Raw genomic sequence first — 21142 nt, 5'->3', positions numbered from 1 at the left:
TCCTTAGGACCCCACCCCCTACCTGTCCCCTGACTGCCCCAGCCCTTATCCATACCCCTGCACCCAGACAGAACCCCTTGGACTCCCATGCCTATCTAACCGCTCCCCGCCCCCTGACAGGACCCCCAGAACTCTGGACCCATACAACGGCCCCCTGCTCCCTGCTTGCCCATTCCCTCTCCACAACCCTACCTCCTGATAGCCCCCCCGAACTCCCAACCCCCCCAGCTCCTTGTCCCTTGACCATCCCCTCCAGAGACCCCTCCTCCCTAACTGCCTCCCCAGGACCCTCCTTGCTCCCTGTGCCCTGACCCCTATCCACCCCCCACCCCCTAACAGACCCCAGGAACTCCCATGCCCCATCCAACCCCCCCTGCTCCCTGACTGCCCCCTCCAGAGACCCCTGCCTCTAACCCCCCCCCGGGATCCCACCCCTCCATCCAACCCACCCTGCTTCCTGTCCCCTGATTGCCCCCACCCCTTATCCAACCCCCACCCCGGACCCGGACCCCTTACCATGAGGTTCACCGCTGATCCGGAGCCCTGCTGCCGCGTGCACAGCGCTCTGAGGGGTGGAGCTGCGTGAGGCAGCGGGGCTCCGGATGAGCGGGGAGCGTCTTTTCCTCCCCACGGAGCCAAATGCTGCCCCGCAGAAGCACGCAGCCCTGACTCCCAGAGCGCTGTATGTGGCGGCAGGGCTCCAGGGGAAGGCGGAGGAGGGGCCGGCGGCTTGCTGTGCTCGGCCAGGCGCTCCAGCCCAGGAGTGCGGACTCTGCAGCTTGCTGCGTCGGCAGGATTTTTAATGACAAACTGGGGTCCCGGCAGGCGCCAGCGTGCCATTAAAAATTGGCTCGCGTGCCATCTTTGGGCACTCCCACACACACCCAGCCCCCCTACCCTGACACCTGCACCCGCCTCACATGTGCCTAGCCCTCTACCCTGACTCTTGCACCCCCCATATCCCATGCACTCCGCACATCCTCATCTCCACCCTGAGCACCAAACGGGAGCTCCTGCACCTGCACCCCTCACACCAAATGGGAGCTGCCCAGGTAAGTTCCCCCACACCCAAACCTCCTGCCTCAACCCTGAGCTCCCTCCCTCATTCTAGCTCCTGGCCAGACCCTTCACCCCCAGCCCTGTGCTTGGTCCACTCCCACCCTCAGCTCAGGGCAGAGAGAGAAAGAGAATAGGCCAGAACCAAGGAGAAGGTAGGTACCCACTGTATGTGGGCAGGCCGGGACCCCAGACCAGTCGTGGGCTGAGCGGGTCCGGTAGCCGAGATCCTGGCTGGCAGGAGCCGGCGGATGGAACCCCCGAGCGGCAATGGGCTGAGCCGCTCAGCCCACTGCCAGTCTGGGGTCCCGGCTGCTAGCCCTGCACAACCTGCTGCCGGACTGGGGTTCTGGCTGCCATCGGTTGCCGACCCCTGCAGTAGAACCTCAGAGTTATGAACACCAGAGTTACAAACTAACCAATCAATCACACACCTCTTTGGAACCAGATGCACGCAATCAGGCAGCAGCAGAGACAAAAAACCCCCAAAACCAACCAAACAAAAAAGTACTATGTTAAATGTAAACTACTGCAAAAATAAAAAGAAAGGAGCAGTTTTCTTCTGCATAGTAAAGTTTCAAAGCTGTATTAAGTCAATGTTCAGCTGTAAACTTTTGAAAGAACAACCATAATGTATTGTTCAGTTTTATAAACAACCTCCATTCCTGAGGTGTTTGTAACGCTGAAGTTCTACTGTATATTACATAACATAATTCTATGTCTTATGTGAAAAGCAGACTGATGTGTTTGAAGTCATTTTCCAAAGTGTACAGGACTCGCCAAACCAGTTCCACACACCTAGTGTACATTCCACTCCCCATGACCTATTGAGCACCCTGGAGACCTGAAACATCACAGAACAGATCAAGTAATTTCATCAGGTTGAATTGGTGACAAAGCCAACTTTTGGGATGGTGCAGCAATACCTGAAGATGGTTGAGCCTTTGTTGACTGTCATTCAATTTGTCATGACTGCTAATTGGAATTTGCACCTTGCAGCATTGGAAGACTTCATGAAATACTTTTTTGCTTTACATAAACTATTCTGCAATGATTGCCTGGTACCTCACTGAAGTAAGAGGTGTAGAAAAGTCTGACCTGGACATATGGGAAGAATTTCAAAAAGGAAATTGGGTTGTTAAAATGCCACCAGTTCTGTTCTGTGCTCTTGTCTCAGATGAAGCCTTAGAACATGAAAATAGAGCAGTGAAGGTCATTGGGGGCTGGTGGGCATAACGCAACATCCAAATACTCTCTCCTGTTGTTTTCTTACAGCCCCAGAACTCCATTGAATTTGGAATGAAACATTAATCATGGCTGGGATGATTTACTCAGAAATAACCAAACTCCATCTAGACTCGTTGAGTGTTTAATGCCAAGAAGGGGCAATTTTAAAGTTACAGGTTGAGCTTGTTCATGTTGGCAATTCATTTGCATATGATGAACCGGAGCTCATTAATATAATGAGAAAAGCAGTCTTCAGTGATGAGCTAGCTAAAAATGGTAGTTGAATGGATACTTTGGGTCATTATTTGTATGAAACCTTCAAAACCCAAAGAATTATCCAAGGCTCCATCAATGGATGGGCTCCAATCAAGAAGAACAGACAAAAGCTGTACTCGAACGCAAAGAAGAAAGTCAAAGTGAAGGTAGCAGATCCTATTACAGAGCTCACTGCAGAACGGTAATTGTTTGCTTGTCTCCTGGTCATGTCCACACCCCAACGAGATGTTGATCTCCATGAGTCCTTGGGAAAATACCCCAACTGATGTTTGAATGCAACAGAACAATGTATGTGCGCCAGACAAAAAGCTAACTAATGCACATCTTGCATGGTGTTCCTAAGCCAGCACTTATTTACAACATGACTGGTACTTTATGCCAGCAGAGGGCTTTCATTGTAGCAATTATAGATAAGGGACAAGCTTGTGACAAACCAGAAACTGTTAATGCAGTGACCCAGGCTTTGGCTAGGTCATGCCTACTATGAGGAGAGGCAGAGGCAAACCAATACAACGGATATAACTTTAAATTTTAAACTTTATAAAGGGAAAAAACCCAGAAATTTGTCAGGAACAATATAAATAATAGAACAAAAATGTAATATAAAATAACATCAAATGATTGCTTGAGACACTACTCAAGACTTCTGCCAGATTCTATTTTTGTGCCTGCTGTTGGGGGACAGCATTGCTGTTTATCCCTCAGAGATGTGTTCCTTTCACTTGGACTATTAAAAGCTGCCCCACTGCCAGGTTTCCATGCCCTTGCAGGATGTGACACTACTGGAAGGTTGGCTAGAAAGACCAAAGTATCCTACTGGAAGGCATTTGATTCAGTCTCTAAAGACTTTCTCTCCTCACTCTGAAGGTGTTCAGAATGGCTGAGACAGTTGCTGATGAGGTCATAAATGCACTAGAGGCATTCATATGCTGAGTTTAGGTTTATGAAGACCGATATTATGACACTTGCAGAGCTACATTGGTGAATGGTTTCCAACAAACAGGCATACAGAGGAAAAATTACCACCCACAAGGGATGCATTTATACCAGCTATCAAGAGGGCAAATTAACAAGCAATGGAATGGCTCCAGAATGATCGAGCACATCCAAAGCTGTCCTCCCTATCAGGCATAGATGGGTCTTGGAAGATGGACTGACTGCACCAGTTGTGTGTGAAATACCATGCTCTCCCCAGTCAATCCTTCAGCTAGTCAAATGCTCATGTGCAAAGACTAGATGTTCACCCTGCAAATATTTGGCCAACAGCCTGCCTTGTATGGAGATGTGCAAGTGTAGAGGAGAGGAAAGTGATCAGGAACAGTCAGCATAGATTCACTAAGGGCACGTCATGCCTGACTAACCTAATTGCCTTCTATGATGAGATAACTGGCTCTGTGGATGAGAGGAAAGCAGTGGACGTGTTATTCCTTGACTTTAGCAAAGCTTCTGATACGGTCTCCCACAGTATTCTTGCCAGAAAGTTAAAATAGTATGGGCTGGATGAATGGACTATAAGGTGGACAGAAAGCCGGCTAGATCGTCGGGCTCAATGAGTAGATCAATGGCTCCATGTCTAGTTGGCAGCTGGTATCAAGCGGAGTCCCCCAAGGGTCAGTCCTGGGGCTGGTTCTGTTCACTATCTTCATTAATAATCTGGAGGATGGCGTGGACTGCACCCTCAGCAAGTTTGCAGATGACACTAAACTGAGAGGAGTGGTAGATACGCTGGAGGGTAGGGACAGGATACAGAGAGACCTAGACAAATTAGAGGATTGGGCCAAAAGAAATCTGATAAGGTTCAACAAGGACAAGTGCAGAGTCCTGCACTTAGGACGGAAGAATCCCATGCACTGCTACAGACTAGGGACCGAATGGCTAGGCAGCAGTTCTGCAGAAAAGAACCTAGGGGTTACAGTGGACGAGAAGCTGGATATGAGTCGATAGTGTGCCCTTGTTGCCAAGAAGGCCTAATGGCATTTTGGGCTGTATAAGTAGGGACATTGCGAGCAGATTGAGGGACGTGATCATTCCCCTCTATTCGACATTGGTGAGGCCTCATCTGGAGTACTGTGTTCAGTTTTGGGCCCCACACTACAAGACGGATGTGCAAAAATTGGAAAGAGTCCAGCAGATGGCAACAAAAATGGTTAGGGGGCTGGAGCACATGACTTATGAGGAGAGGCTGAGAGAACTGGGATTGTTTAGTCTGCAGAAGAGACGAAGGAGGGGGGATTTGATAGCTGGTTTCAACTACCTGAAAGGAGGTTCCAAAGAGGATGGATTTAGACTGTTCTCAGTGGTAGCAGATGACAGAACAAGGAGTAATGGTCTCAAGTTGCAGTGGGGGAGGTTTAGGCTGGATATTAGGAAAAACTTTTTCACTAGGAGGGTGGTGAAGCACTGGAATGGGTTACCCAGGGAGGTGGTGATATCTCCATCCTTAGAGGTTTTTAAGGCCTGGCTTGACAAAGCCCTGGCTGAGATGATTTAGTTGATGTTGGTCCTGCTTTGAGCAGGGGGTTGGACTAGATGACCTCCTGAGGTCCTTTCCAACCCTGATATTTTATGATTCTGTGTGATAATGTTTCTAGCAGTGGTGCCCTAGATGGAAATGACACAGACGATGGCTTTGATGAATGAATGTTTTCAGTCCTACATGTCAAGGCTAGCTTCCCTAGATTACCAAAGGTCAATGTCTTTTTGGTGTAAGGGCGCATCTCTATGTTAAAGTACAATTTTAAAATGTTGATTTTAAAATCTTTTTCTCAAATATACATCTACATAATTGTTCTATGTTTGTCATATTTGGTACCATTGTGTTTGTGGGAGAAAGGGCTTTTGAATGATACTCAGCTGGACCCATTTCCGATGACACTGTATTATCAAAATTTCCACCAACTGGAGGAGCTGGGAGCCAGAGGATGAGTGGGTGGGACGGTGAGTCCCTGCTGCCACATTGCAAAGGGTGACACCATTGAAATTGTGGTTCTGTAGATCTTTACAAATCAAATGACAGCTCCGTTACCTTTCTCTCACTAACTTGCCCAGAGAATTAGATTTTACTACACTATGCTGCCAGACTCTTTACACCGGGGATGGAAAGAATCTTCAGGCTGGTAATATCTTGGGGACAGGAGAGAATCTTTGGTCAGTCTTGGTGTAGGTTGGGGCTAGGAGGAGGACACCTCCACACAATGTCGTTTTCAATTCAAGTTCTGTTTTATAGAGTATAGCTGTGAAAATTCACCTGATGAGGGGAAAAAAAACGATCCCTGATGGGGAGCCATGTGTAACCTACATCCACTCAGTGCAGTGCTCTTTCCCCTTCACATGGTGGCTGGGCCACATATAGAGATTCATAAGCCTCAACTAACAAAGTAGGCTCTGTTAGTTTAGGGAAGAGGCTCATGCATTAAGATCTAGAGGTCCCAGGTTCACTCCCTGCTGCCAATGATCCATCTATAGGTGTTATATTACATTCACTTGCAGCTTCATAAAATAAAATGGGGAAGGACCCAAGTGAATAGTGATTGGTGTCGCTAAGGAGACACTGAAGGTTGCCTAAATTCTTATGATGTAGAACTATGTGGATGTTCTGATTTACCACTAGTTTCTCTCCGTTAAGTCTTATCACTGAGGTAGATATTCTGCTCAAGATACAAAAATGTGATAGGGGTACAGACAAGCCCGTTCTTGCAAAAAATGTTATCTGATTTTCTGATAACACTTTCTGAGACAAGTATCAGTCCTGAGAGTTAAAAAAAAAAAATTGGAAGAAAAACTTTCTCATATTTGTCTGTACAGTGCCTGTCACCATGCTAAGTACATCTGAATATTGTAAAATAAGAGGCTATACGAGTAACACATTGTCTACACTGGGATTTTAACCACCACTGTAGTTACACCAATGCAAACTCGTAGCATAAACACAATTTGTGCTGTTGCAAAGCTTACCTTGTTCTACAACAGGAGTTTGCACTGGTGGCTAAAAGCCAAGTGTAGATAAGGCTTTAGAACAAGGCTGAGCTCTGTTCTTGCCTTTCAGGGGAGTTATCTCTTGTCACCTTTTCTGTGAACAGCAGCTCCAGTAAAGCTTATCTTATCACTCATTTAATCTGTCAATAAAACAGTAGGCTAGCAGACGGTGACTTTAATTCCTGAAAGTTATTCTCCTCTGAAGCAAGAGAAGTCAGTGCTCATTATTGCTATGTACATACTAAAAAAAAAAAAAAGAAAAGAAAAAAAAAGCCAGCATCAGACAAGCCCTATCTTTGACCAGAATCAAAAAGAAATGTTGTTCCCTCCCTGAATGAGCAGGGAAAATACCCTATCAGAGGATGAGCCTCCAATAGTAAATTCATTAAAAGTGCTCTTAGACACTCACATACTGTACCATGGTTACGAGCCTGGGATAAAGAAATGAGGTTACCCAGGGCAACAAGTAATTGAAGCAATAAACAGATGAAAACAAGAATGTCCTTCTGGCAGGAGGTGAAAAAATGAAGTTTGGTATTACAGAAGCTGTGACAAATAGTGGAGAGCCCAGACTGAAAAATAAAGCAGGAATCAAGAAATTGAAAATTAACTGAAGAGCTGAGGCTTTTCTGGGAGAAATGAGAACTTTTGGAGAAACAGTAACATCCAACAATGTCCATCTATTAGACCTACTGGAAGACTTCCAAAGCCAAAGAGTCAGGGTGAACATGCCCAGGAGAGGCACTGGTTCAGCACAGGAGAGCGGTCCTGTGTAGATAAGGTTGTAATTTAAAGCAACCTTCCCCAAATGGAGGATGGTGATGAGACTGTTACTTGGGTTTCCTTGGGGATCATGCCCTGGTCAGACACAGTGATCCCATGAGAGCATATGCGTTTGTGTGTGCACGTGCCAATTAAGCCTAAAATAAATTTCTGGAGCAAAGTATTAATGTTACCAGGACTCAATATAAGTTTGTTTGTCTGAGAGCATCACCTGTCTCTTTGGTTATGTTTCCAAGAAATGACTTTTGTGGAAATGATGATACAAATAAATAAGATTGCATGGTCCCTCATTCCTCCTCTCTGCAAACAACCTTCCTTCTCTCATCATATTGTACGTAGGATTTAGCACCGACAAAGAGGAACTCATTGTAAAAATATTAAGACCACATAAATGAATGGCAGTGGAGATAGCTATGGCACTAGAATGCCTTAATCTTTCCATTCACACAAAGCTCTCCCAAGAACCCAAAGCAGGCTGTGTGTCCCTGGGTGACCTTCAGTACAATACATCTGCAGTGTGTAGCGCTCTGTTTTTGGACCATTACTCATAGAAGCAAACTATTTATTCTGCGTAAAGTAGGGGAGTTATTTTTGGAGGGACCTTCCCAAAATCCCTTTGGTGAATCTCAGAGGTATATAGAATCCAAACCACGGTTTAAATTCCAACAAATATTACATAGGACGGCTTTCAGTGTATTCAAAGAAAGCAAAGAATTGGAATTACATGTGGCTGATCTTAGCGATGCATTCAAAGAGGCAGATACTTTAACAGTGAACAGTCCTTTCCTTCCGTAAAGACTATAAATCGCCTTCTCCGCCTGCCCATTGTTTCCCAATCCCTTCTGTATTTAAGAAGCCACTGAGCTGGATGGGATTCCCTAATCCAAACAGCTGTCTGCTTCAGGCATCACATCGAATGAAACCAGAGATTAAGTTAAAGTTGACCACCCAGTGTAAAGTTCTTTTGATCCAGGTCTCCTAGCTGGATGTGCTATATTCACACCCAGAAGTTTTATTTATCGTCAATGTGTGAATAACAAGTGTACTGTAGTATTCAAACATGTTTAGAATGGATTGTTTATTCACATAAGAATGGATATACTGGGTCATCAGTGATCTATCTAACCCAGTATCCTGTCCAAACTGCTTCAGAGGGAGTAAACAGAACAGGGAAATTATAGAGTGATCCATCCCCTGAAACCCCGTCCCAGCTTCTAAAAGTCAGAGGTTTAGGACACAGAAAGCATGGGGTTCCATCCCTGCCCATCTTGACTAATAGCCATTGATAGACCTATCCTTCATGAACTTATCTACTTCTTTTTTGAACCCAGTTATACATAACCATGACTATTTTATACTGCTTTTCTTCAGTCAAATTTAAGGGAGTTGGTTAACAGTTTATTTTCAAATGGGATTTTCCTGAAGATATACAAATCGAGCTGCCAGTTATTTGTATTGTCGCTAAATAAGGCTCTGGGTGGCTCCTCGGGTTAATCAAGGCTGCTTTAATGAGCTTTGTGTGTGGTTAAAATTGTGCAGAAGTAGAGGCGTTCACTGTGAGAGACAGTAAAAAGATGTCTGGATCATATTTCAATACTGTACCAACAGCTATCATTGACTGTGTCTGCACAGTGCTGACCACAATGGGATAAAGGAGACTCCTAGGCAGTAATGCAGTAGAACAATATAAGAATAGAAGAACAATATAAAAATGTGGAGTGTCAATGTATTTAATATGTCTTAGTTATATATTTAACATTAAAATATTTCTACAGATTGTTAAACTGAGGCTAGTGCAGGTCGGAAACTGATGTGTAATCCTTTTACAGGGGGACAGCCCCATGGCTCGTGTCATACATGAACTCCCTTTGCAAACAGATGACCTGCACTAGCAACAATGCCAAGTGTAATTAAAAACTTGTTTGTCAAGTACATTTCATAGCAGATTTGTACTGAGATGAATTCTGACCTTTTGAACATCCACACTGCTGACTTGAGGAAAATCATTACTATGACTGAGAGCAAACCATCTATTTATATGCATAAATGGCCATTTACAGACTTTCCTGGTGATATTTGCATGAAAATATTTGATTTGTCTGCAGGCTTTAACCAAAATAAAATAAAAAGGTTGTCCCTAAATATATGCTGTAGGTCAAAGAAAACAGATTTTGAGTCAATAATAAAAGGATTATTATTATAAAATGATCAGTCAATAATAAAAATGTCCAGATTACTGAGACCTTTAATTGTGTCAGAGAGCAAAAGAAGAAAGAAAGTAATTCTACTAAGTTTGACACAGTTGCTTTGGTAGCAACAGCTAATTGATATGGCCACATCCATTTACACTTTATGAGCTGACCAGGATTTCAGGGATTTTTGTTTGTGTGGGGGCTTTCTTGGCATAAAAACATTTCCCAAAATAACCCCTCAACCTAAAAGCCAAAATACATTCAATCAAAGGTGTGAGAACATTTTGAACAAAAACTAGAAACGCCATTTAATTTTGAATTTTTTAAAAAGGTCCTGTTTCATCAAAAACTATTTTAATTTTTGTTCTTGAAAAGAAACTGTATTTGAAAATGAAAATGGCTTTTTATTCAAAATACATCTGAGATTTAAAAATAGGCCTTCTGAAATGTCTCATTTCTTTTGAAGGAACAATAGTGTACATGAACAACTTCAAGTTTAACATGCCTTCAATGTGAAAATAAATATTTTCTGGAAATTTTAGGGGGAAAACCATTGTTTCTTGATCACAGAATGAAGTAAGATAACATTTTATATGAAAGTTAATAAAAAATGTTGCCCTTTTTTCCAGCCCTAGGACTGGCTACTTGTTTATACTGGGCTCATCACCATGGTATTGGAACAACACAGATCTGACCTTTGACTGTTAGTTATTCTGGGGCTTGGTTACAAAGCCCATTTTGGCTAACAGGTGTTTTAAAGGATGATGCTTTGATCTTTAAATGTGCATTATGTTTTACTGCATATTGTGTAGGTGGTTCTCTGAGCAGATCTTAAACCCAAACTATCTTGGTAGTGTTAAGTTTCTATCTGCATTAGGTTTCATTGGGGTCTTGTCTTCCACAGAGCTTAAAATTGTGAAGTCTTTTTTAATAAGGAGATATACAGACTAACTGCCCTTTGCTTCTTAAATGGGCTTCAAGCAGCAATCTTAAATGATCATTAAAACTTCATAGGAAGTGTCCACTTAAATACTGAATTGCAATGATGAATGAGGAGAAGAGGGGGACACACTGTTACCATGTGTCAGTTTAGTGACTGCTGTATCATGAATGCCAGGAAACGCTGTGGTCCAACTTCTGCTTTCAGTTACATTGGTCTAAATTCAAACTATATGCATTGTTGGTGTAGCAGAGAGCAGAATTTGTCCTAATAACTTTTCATATATATATATATATATATATATATATACACACACACACACACACACAGATACAGATACAGACCAAAGAAAGGAAAAATAAAAACAAGAGCCCTGCTATTCTCAGATTTCCTTAGGTCAAAACAAAATGCTAACTCAGTTCATTCCTAGCATGTCCTCTAAATCACAATTGTCTCTTAAGACACACACAGTAGCACTAGTAATTTATTTATTAGCAAGAGTACAGTTTCACTTGCCAGGGTATATGGACTGACTACCACCTGAGGGCCCCCTTGTGGCAAGGGTGGCTCTGCAGCACCTTGCTTCATTCCCTCTCACCAGGGATCCTCAATAAACTCCACAAACAGACTTCTCTCTCTTTGACACCTCTCCTTAGGGTCTGGGTTTATTAACATCATAGTTCAGAACAAAACTCAAAGTCTACAAAGTTCAACACAATTCCCTGCTTTTAGCAGACCACTCCCAGACCTTCCAAGCTGGGGAGTTCTTTTCTTCTCCCCTGGAATCTGCTGTTGGAAATTCTTCCCAAATCGCAGGCTTCTGTCTTGCTTGGTGCTTCCAGTCCCCCCTCACTGGTCAAGAGTCTTCTGCAGGAAGCTCCTGCTCACTGCCACCCTAGAGTCCCTGTCACAGCTTCCTCTCTCTGTTTCGCTATGGTTATAGAGATTAGCTGTCCTCTATCAGATGTCATGTGAAGCTGTTAATGAGGCACAGGTGGTCTGGACCAGTTCCTTCTTACAGGGCCCAGTCGACCACCTGACTGCCAGATATTGTATTCTCTCCTCTCCCACTAATTTTTAGACTTTTTATATAGGGACAGGGCCTTTAACAAGGTTTGGTAGTCTGGCCAGTGTGGTCTGTGCCCTTTCTGGTATCCAGTCTACCCTTAAGTTGTACCAGGACAATTTCTGTGAGATCTTCCCATTTATTCAATGCCCTGATTTACTCTATTCTATGTTACCTTCCTCTAGAAATTAAGCCAGGTAACCTACGTCCCACAAATAGCGCTCAGAACTTTGCAGGACGGAGTCCTGGCTATAAGGGACTACTTAACATTTTTAAATGACAGAATAATTTCACTCACTTTCCCTCTACTGCAAAAAGTTATATTTCCTCCACTGAAGATTCTAATCAAGACAGATCTATTTGTCTGCAGTTTGTTTAGTGATATGGATGAACTTTGTTGCTGAGATGATATGTTAATGTACAGGGTTTTTCTTAACACCATTATTTTTTTGGTTACAATAGTATGTGCTGCATGAGACATTTGCCCAAAAGAGGAAGTATACCAGAGAAAAAACATTTCAGGAAATACAGCTTTAGAAAATAGTAGACAGAGCTTGAAAAGGGTAAAGAAATTTCTTCCACCTAAATCAATGTCTCTTGCAGGACGAAAGGAAGAAAAAATTATAGAAAACTAAACTCTGATTTTTGTAGAAACTACAACAACCAATGAGCTGTGAAGAAGTATTTAGAGGGACATTGTCAACCTGAGTTGTTTTTTTTTTTAATTAAAATTCATTTTCTGAGAGAGCACCTTTTAAACAGTCTACCTGATTTTTTTAAATGGGTTTTTCTGCTTGCCTGTTGATATCTGAAAGGGTCTTTTCACTTAGTTTCTAAACACAAAGTGCTGTCAAATGCATAAAGTGCACAAACTGAAAAAATATAATAGAGTGTCATTTGTGGTTCCCTTTCAGTTTAAATAATCTTCAGCATTACCTGAGTCAAAAGAGCAAGAGGCACACAATACTGTTATTCCAGAGAATACAATTATTAGCTTTTCCATTGGAGGATCTTCCCTCCTTAATATCCATGCTGAAAGGCTGTTTTTCATAATGTATCTAATATAAAACTGTGATTTACATAATCAAATGCATTAAATATTGTCTGGCTCCACACTTCCTTTATTCCTCTATGGCCCTGGAGGAAAATGTTGTGAAAAATGTAGTTGCTACCACTGGTTCAGCCCCACCAGACTGATATTGGGAGTCCCAACGTAGAGCAGCTGCCACTGAGCTTTTTAAGTGAACAAGATACTGAGCAGAACTGTATGACATAGTGCTTAAAATTCTAGCAGCTCATCACATCAGGCTCCCAATGTTGTGAACACCAGTGGAGCTGAACAGGTGGCAGATTGGCTTGTGACTTTTTATACTATTTGCATTGCATTTGTGTATCCAGCCTTAACCCCTTGTTAATGTAAATAAATCCAGTCAGGCTGCGTGTCTCACCACCTGTGTTTTCACTGTCCAGTTCTGCATGCTTATTGATGCCTTTAGAGTACAAGCATTGCTTTTATGAGAGTAGACTTGGCTTGTTTAGCCTAGCAAAGAGAAGGCTGAGAGGAGATATGATTGCTTTTTATAGATAGATCAAGGGGTACACATCAGAGAGGTGAAGAGGTAGTTAAGCTTAAGGACCATGTTGCACAAGAAGCATTGGAATGGTTCAGTTACGGTACAGTGGCTTAAAGCGACACATCACTACAATCCCCCTTTCTGATGGTGGAAGTTCGCAGTCCTGGAGAGACTGTAACTACTGGTGAAAACAGCAGTAACTCGTGGGTGAATTTCCAATCAGAAATGGACCTAGACTTGAAGGAAGCGTGCTGCAGAAACCAGGGTGCTCACGAGCTCCTACCCTGCCTTGCTTTGAGTCTGTCCCCCACAATGCTGCTGTTCACTACGGTGTCTGGAGGCCCAGTTTGCAGTAGTATCAGGAGACTAAGTTGAGAGAACTTGGAATTTTTCCCATAATATGCCACAATTTGCTACCCCCTGCATCATTCAAAGGAAGGAATCAAGCGGCTTTATAGTCATAATATTTGGGGTTTTCAAATAAAGTCTGAACTAGTTCCTTGGACGATCTAACTGAAGGAGAAGTTTGAATATTTAAAATCATCCCGTTTTTGAGATATAACTGAACAAAATAGCTGGTTTCCATGCCCCTCCTCCCCCCCACCCCCAAGTCAGAATTGTGTTAATTTTTTACTGAGCCAGTTTCTTTCAAACTTCCCAAAAAGAGACTCCTCTTCAAAATTTCCAGGCCAAAAGGAGTTGTCCTCCTAAATGTGTGCATGTATGTGTGTGAGAGAGAGCGTGCATGTGCGAATATTCAGGATTATAAGAGAGCTGGTTGCAGCCCCAACTATGGAGTTATTACTGCTTCACAACTCACTACATGTCAACCAAAATTGAATGAAGCTTTAACCTTTATATCTCGTTAGGTGGTACCACGATAATCTCACCCGCCATGCAGCAGAGGCTCTTCTTCTTTCCAATGGATGTGATGGAAGCTATCTCTTAAGGAAGAGTAATGAAAGGAATGACTTATATTCTCTCTCAGTAAGGTACAATATGGGGGAAAAACTGAATTAACTGACATGACTTTACGTTACTACTAATTATAAGCATCCTTCACTTACTACCATGTTTATTTGCAATAGTAATGCGCTTTAATTTATAAAAATCACATTAATAGTTTGTGATCTGGTAATCAAAAAAAAGTTTTGAGCAGCAAGCTGTGACAGAGTGAAATACTGTTGAATGTCATACCAGGAAGAAACAATCATCATAACACCTAATATTTTTGCCCAGCTTCAGAGGTGCATAATAGTTCATCTTGCTGAGAGATGCTTTGTTTCATGAACTGCTTTAAAATTAAACACCGTGCAGTCACTCAAAACCTCTATAATGGTAAAACCAATTAGATTAGCAGCCATGATAATAAAGGGAGGCAGACTGAAGTGAGCAGAAAGACTCCATGATGAGAAGTTTATGGTAGTAAACACAACAGTTAACTTTAGTAGCCTGGAGATAACTTCTCCTGATTGCATCCTGGCCATGGCTTAGGGAAACCTGAGAGTGCCCCCTGGGGCCTAGCCCAGGTTTTTACAGTATGCTGGGCCAGTACTATAGTCAGCAATGTGTGACTGCTCAAAAAGCCAGATCCTCAGTAGGGGTAAATCAGTGTAGCTCCACTGACATCATTGGAGTTAAGATTTATACCAGTTGAGGATGTAACCCATACAGTGCAAACATGCTCAAAGTTTACGTCTTGACTGTTGAGTCAGTGTCTTGATTTACGGAGTTTTAGTTCCCAATAACCAGGGCACAACAGGATTTTAAAGGGGACGTATTCAGGACATTGCATGAACTGCTATGAATAACTTGCAGACAAGAACATTTGACACACCCTTTAAATTAATAACTTGCCATTTATGCATTGTCTGGGGTCACTGTAATATATTGCACTTTGAAACCAAGGTCAGTTGCACTTGTTGTGAAGTCCAGTTTCACACTGGTGCAGAGCGTCAACACCAGAGGTTTTCATCAGTGTATAGACATCAGCATAAATATCTTCAGTACAGACATGTTCCCAGACTGTCAGCTCTGTGGGTCAGGGAGTGCCTTAAAAACAAACACACAAATCCTCATCTATGCAGCACCTAGCACAATAGGGCCTCTAGGAAGTACGGCAACACAAACAATAAGTATCGATGACAGGTGCCTAGTGTAAAAAAACATGAAAAGGAAAACTCTTAGAAACAAACATTTATTTCTTAGTTTTTAAAGAGTATAATTTCTCAGTGGCCTGAATTTTTTTACACTAGCAGGAAAAATTAAGCACTGTTTGAACTAACCCTCTGCCACTGGCAATTTCTCAAACAAAACCCAGGCCAGTTTTGCATGACAATCTGAAAGTTATATAGAGTAAACCAGAAAATGTATTTAAAAAAGAGTTGCTTCTTGCAATAACTTAAGAATAAATTAAATATTTGTAAACAACTGATAAAAAGAGAATTGCTCCTTTAGTGTCAGTTTATAATATCTGCAAGACTTAGGTTCATGCTGGAAGTGTTTGTTCATCCTTGAAAATTGTGCAGTGAATATTGACACAGTGTCACTGGTTTGTTACTTTGTTAGCTGAAATAAAAATCACAGGTCGGGATCCTTGGCCCTGATTCTTTACTCCATTACATCACTTTTATGCTGGTTTATCTCTGTTGAAGTCAGTGGAGTTACTCCAGCACAAGACCAGTGAGTGGAGTAGAGAATATTAAGTTTCACTGACAGCTCAGACTGCCCAGATCTTTTAGATGCCCAGTGATAGTTCCTTCAGAGATACATGTTATAACAACTTATTATGAAGGTACATAGTGCATATCAGCCAGAGCAAATGCTTTCCTCGTTACCCAACTGTTGTGAGGTAGCTGACTGCATTGTGAAGGAGAGGAAGAAATGCATAAAAACAAACATCTACAAATTCCCTCTGAGGGAATGTATCTCCTGTTATTTAGAAGATGAAATCAGAGTAAGTCTTTGAGTGATAATCTATTTTCTTAATTACTCAGCATTTTTAAAATTCTTATATACAGCATCCAAAGATGACATTTTGGATGTATGAAAATAGGTTTCTTGTGAAAAATTAGTATCCAAAACTCAGGGTCAATGAGTGTAATTAAATGTAGTCCTCAGAATGCTTTACAGTCTGGTATAAATGTTTGCTTCCATCGTTTGATGCTGTGGATCAGAAGATACCTCAGTAGAACTGGTCAAAATGTTTTAATCATAACTTTAATACAAAAAATGGCTTGTCAAAGGAAATGAAAATTTTTAGCAAAACTGTATTCCCCTTGACTATTTTTTATTTTTCAGCACAATGAATTGAAAAAGTTTGATTCAAATAAAAATTTTCATTTCATTCCATTATACTGCCCCCTTCTCCTCTTTTCCCCACAGAAATAAAGGGTGGGAGAGGAAAAAGGGGGGAAAAGTGAATTTTTTTAATTTTGAAACAAAAATTTGGTTAATTGAAAGAACCCATGAGTATTTTCAAACAAAATGAAAAATGCTTGTTTCATTCTAAATTATTCTCTGGATTTTTTGATGAAACTAATAAAAAATGTTCGTTACAAAATGAAAAAAGTTTTAATTTTGTTCAGATATTTTTCATGAAACATACATAACATTTTTTGGCCAGCTCTATATCTTAATGTATAGCTCAGTGGTTCTCAAACTTTTGTTATGGTGACCCCTTTCACACAGCAAGCCTCTGGGTGCGACCCCCTCTTATAAATTAGAAAGACTTTTTTAATATTTATTTAATTCTATTATAAGTGCTGGAGGCAAAGCTGGGTTTGGAGTGGAGGCTGACAGCTCACGACCCCCTGAGGGGTCACAACCCCAAGTCTGAGAACCCCTGGTATAGCTGATCTATTCTCTTGAATACCTTCTGTCTGTCTTTTATTTAAAACACACACACACACACACACACACACACACACTTTATCAATCATTAGTGGCTTGCTTCAATATGAAATAGGGTGACCAGACAGCAAGTGTGAAAAATCGGGACGGGGGTGGTGGGGGTGCCTATGGAAGAAAAAGCCTCAAATGTCAGGACTGTCCCTATAAAATAGGGACATCTGGTCACCCTAGTATAAAACTATGCTCAGATATCCCTTGATATTTTGATGGACATTTGCAGTTTGAAGCTAATGAGTAGTTAAATTCACTAACTTTGAAGAGGAACTAAGCAATGTTCTAATCTCATTGCCACACTTTAGTTCCTGTGAAATTAGAAGAAGAGATAAAACATGACCTCACTGTACCAAGAAGCCATGACAACATACACCCTAGTATGCTATTGGCACCTGTCTTGCCTGCACTATGTGATGGGAGGCTAAAGGAAGGCGGTGTTTTCAACCACAAGGGTGCTGTTCTAAAGCCTATGAATGCACACTCTGGAGTGACCAGCTGTGCTTAGAACATGGCTCTTTAACATAATTAAATATAATTAATAAAACCCATTAAAATGTATCAGGGATTGTAAGCATCCACTGTGAAAAGTAGTTGCTACTAAATGACGAGAAAATAATGGGAGTTCATAACCTCTTCCCTTTCGCCACTATATTTGTTTCTTGTTTTTTCCTAACCTTTTCTTTTAAAGATTCTCTGGACTACCTTACTGCTATTGTTAACAGGCTCCACTTTAACAGAAAAGAAATGCCTGCTCCAGTGCCTCTTATATGAATTGCTTCACTGCCTTATGGATGAATAACATCCAGCAAGGATATCAGGACTTATATAGCTCTTTGTATATCAACAAGTTCTCCTGAACGGCATTGTACTGATAAAATTCCTGTGTGAATTTCAGTGCCTACCACAAGGGACCCCCCTATCTTGATTGGAGCCTTTGTTGGTGATAGTATAAATAGTAGGCCAAAAATTCTCAAACCCAGATGCCTAAAATTAAGCTCTAAATATATATTTAGACACTTACACTTTAGGCACTTTTAAAGGAGGCCTGATTTTGAAAAGGTACTGAGCACCTGTAACGTAAAGTGACTTCACAGTGAGATTAGGGAGATTTCTTAAAAAAATCAGGCCATCTTTAAAAGTGCCTAATTTTGAAAATGTTATCCAATAATAACGTGTACACTGAATGGAGAGATTATATTTTAATAATTAGCAGTACAGACACCCCCTCCCACCCGGGGTTCCACAAACCCAATTTACGCAAATCCGCACTTACGGTAAAAGTTCTGTAAGCTAGAAATAGGAGGTTTTTTGCACATAATTGTCGGGTATACGTTTCCAACTTACGCAAAATTTGAGTTACACAAGGCGTTCTGGAACGGAATGCTTGCGTAAAGTCGGGGAGCGTCTATATTGCAGCTAACTGGACAGGTATCCTGATGGATACAGCAGGAGGCTAGGAGAAAGGACTCTTGGGTTCTAGTCTTGACTCAGTCATTGACTCCCAATGTGACCTTGGACAAATCACTTAACTTTCTGTGCTTTCATTACCCCGTCTGTAAAATAGTGATAATACTTACCCTACCTCATAGTGGTGTTGCAACTCTTAATTAATAGGCCTGGCTTTCAGAGGCGCCATGCACGTACAACTCCTACTGGAGTGAATGAGAGCGCTGAACATGCTGTATCTTTGAAGAAATCAGTCCCAATGTTCATAAAGCTCCAAAATCTAAACGTGGTTGGTGCTTTGTAAGCACAAAGCAATAAGTGTTTATATTTTCCTCCAGCGACATTTCTGAAATTTTCAAACTTTACATATTTGGACAATTTTCTTTCCTTTTAGGGCAAAAGATTCTGTGAAACATTTCCATGTGGAGCATATGGGGTCTTCATTCAAGTTTGGCTTTAATGAATTTCCCAGCTTGAAGGAGTTAGTCATGCATTTTGCAAACCAGCCTTTAATTGGAAGCGAGACAGGTAAACAATGTGTGTCATATGTGTGCGTGTGAAGATAGTTTTAGTGAATCCACTTCATATTTACACCAGACAGACATTTTTACCTCTTCAGATATTATTTTGTGTGCGCCAATGTTAAACGTACCAGAGGTTTAGGTTAGGGATGCCTTCTGCTTAATCTAAACACAAACTAAAGTAAGCAGGTTGTGATTTTACCAGCCTGGGACACAAGCCCATTTTGGTGTCAGGGTAGAGCCAGTAACAGGATCTTGTCTCCAATCCCTGAGGCAGAGGCCTTTGCTTGGATCCACCCTGGATGAAGGAGGGAACAGTAGTTGTTTTGGGGAGCCCTGTGGTAGAACTTGATATCTATTAGAGTCAGCTGGTGCCTGAAACAGGTTAGAGCAGTTTGATGTGGCACAGAACTATAAAAATTGCTCTCAGCAGTGTAGTCAATAGAATTAGTTTCAATTTATTCTAGTGTTACTGAGAACAGAACTGATTGCTGAGAACAGAGCATGGTCACATGATGTTTACCAGTGAAATACCTGTGCTCATTATGCACTTGTCTAACAAGATGATAGGTTAAAACAATCACACACTATAAGAAGCTTCTGTTGCTGCCTCGTCTTTGCTGCTAACACAATCTTAGCCTAGCCCAGAAGCAGCATTTCAGAATGTGCCTGTGCTGAGAAGAGTAGGACCCTTAAACGCCTCTCCCGCCAGTTTTTTATTTTACTAGGTTAAGAAACAGGGTTAAAAACTACAATTTGATGACTGTCCCAAAATAACATTTAAACATCATCTCAGAAGAGGAGGCATGGAGGGAGGGGGCTCAGAGTAGAGGAGGGAAAGAGCTATGAAAGAGTTTATTTCCACTACTTTCCATCCCAGCAATCCACAATGGTTTCCTCACCTCATCTGCAGCTTACATGCCCTATACCTCACCATTAACAAATAATCTCCTTTGCCTTTTCTCTGCTGAGACAGAGCAGCCTGCTTGTTGACTTGCTCTGCCCTGAAACAGGGATTTTAAAAAAAAAAATATTTGCTTAATCAGTGTGTTATTTAAAACAAGAGGGGCACAGACCATTTCAACAGACAGCTGCTGCTTGAATAGGGTCAAGGAGAAAGAGGGAGACTCTTCCTACCAGCAGATCACTTGCAGCAATGAAACTTAAAACCCTGAGTTCAAATTTCTAGTACTAATTCTGAGAGAAAGAGGGGTATATGTTCTAGTGCTAAAAGTATAGGTTAGGTGTAGGTGCCAGGCACTCCTGAGTTCTAATCCTAGATTTGGCACTGTTGCTTCTGGGGCCTTCGGCCAGTCTTTCTTGTTGTGGTTTTCTTATCTCTAAAATAAGGTTAAGACTTACCTACCTCCACAGTGGAAATTGCTAGAATTAATGAACATTTGTAAGGCAGAAAACTGCTAATAATTTGTGCGTGCAAAAAATGTGCAAATAATTTGTATGTGCAGTAGTGGTATTTGTACATGCAAATGAACAGATAGATGCCTAAATGCTTATCTGCAGGTGCAATTGCTGCGATGGCATATACATCAATAAATATGCATTCAAGCACTTCTGTATATTTGGGACATAAGTATTAATCCAACCACATGGTTAAAAAGGTTTATTTTCAAAATGCAACTATACTATGAACCATGCTTCAAAGTCCTAGTTTGTAGAACTGTTGTGGTTTAAAGTGTAAGATAAAAATGTTTCAATCTAAATATCCATTTTGGGCTATGAGAAGATTCTGATCTGAAGTCAGAAATATATCAGCAAGTTTAACCTTTCCAATATTTCAGATGACATGTAGAAAATTATGATTTTTCCTTCCTTCACTCCATGTGTGACATCCATTAGTAAGTAAGCATTTGGTGCTATATGATCTCTGCAAGCTAGATCGCTACAGCTGAATGATCTGCATGGCAGTTTGCTTATGGCCCCCTAATGAGATTCTGCTAGCTCTGTGAAACCCCTCATCTGTCTAAATCAGACAGAGCTACAGGCTGGAAATGAGTATTGAAGTATCTCGCCAACAAGCTTGTTCCCTTTCCCCTTTACTTTCCTATATGCAGCAATATACAGGAAGAGAGCACCAGTGGTGATTTCACATCCTGATGTCAAACCCCTTGAGCACTACCGTAATAAACATGATTAATAATAATAGCTGCCTGTGGGATAAC

General features: G+C 41.6%; 1 protein-coding gene across 1 annotated transcript in view; it reads left to right on the top strand.

Moving 5' to 3' along the window:
• Nucleotides 1–21142, top strand: part of DAPP1 (dual adaptor of phosphotyrosine and 3-phosphoinositides 1) — a 52454-nt gene that overhangs the window by 11452 nt on the left and 19860 nt on the right. The window contains exons 2-3 of the mRNA XM_050944476.1: nt 13959–14081; nt 18836–18969. Coding sequence (XP_050800433.1) covers nt 13959–14081; nt 18836–18969 — 257 coding nt within the window. The remainder of the gene's footprint in view (nt 1–13958; nt 14082–18835; nt 18970–21142) is intronic.

The sequence above is a fragment of the Gopherus flavomarginatus genome, chromosome 3 (genome assembly GCF_025201925.1).
Source record: "Gopherus flavomarginatus isolate rGopFla2 chromosome 3, rGopFla2.mat.asm, whole genome shotgun sequence".
In the NCBI taxonomy this organism is placed as follows: domain Eukaryota; kingdom Metazoa; phylum Chordata; order Testudines; family Testudinidae; genus Gopherus; species Gopherus flavomarginatus.
This window is presented reverse-complemented; position numbering and strand designations above follow the sequence as displayed.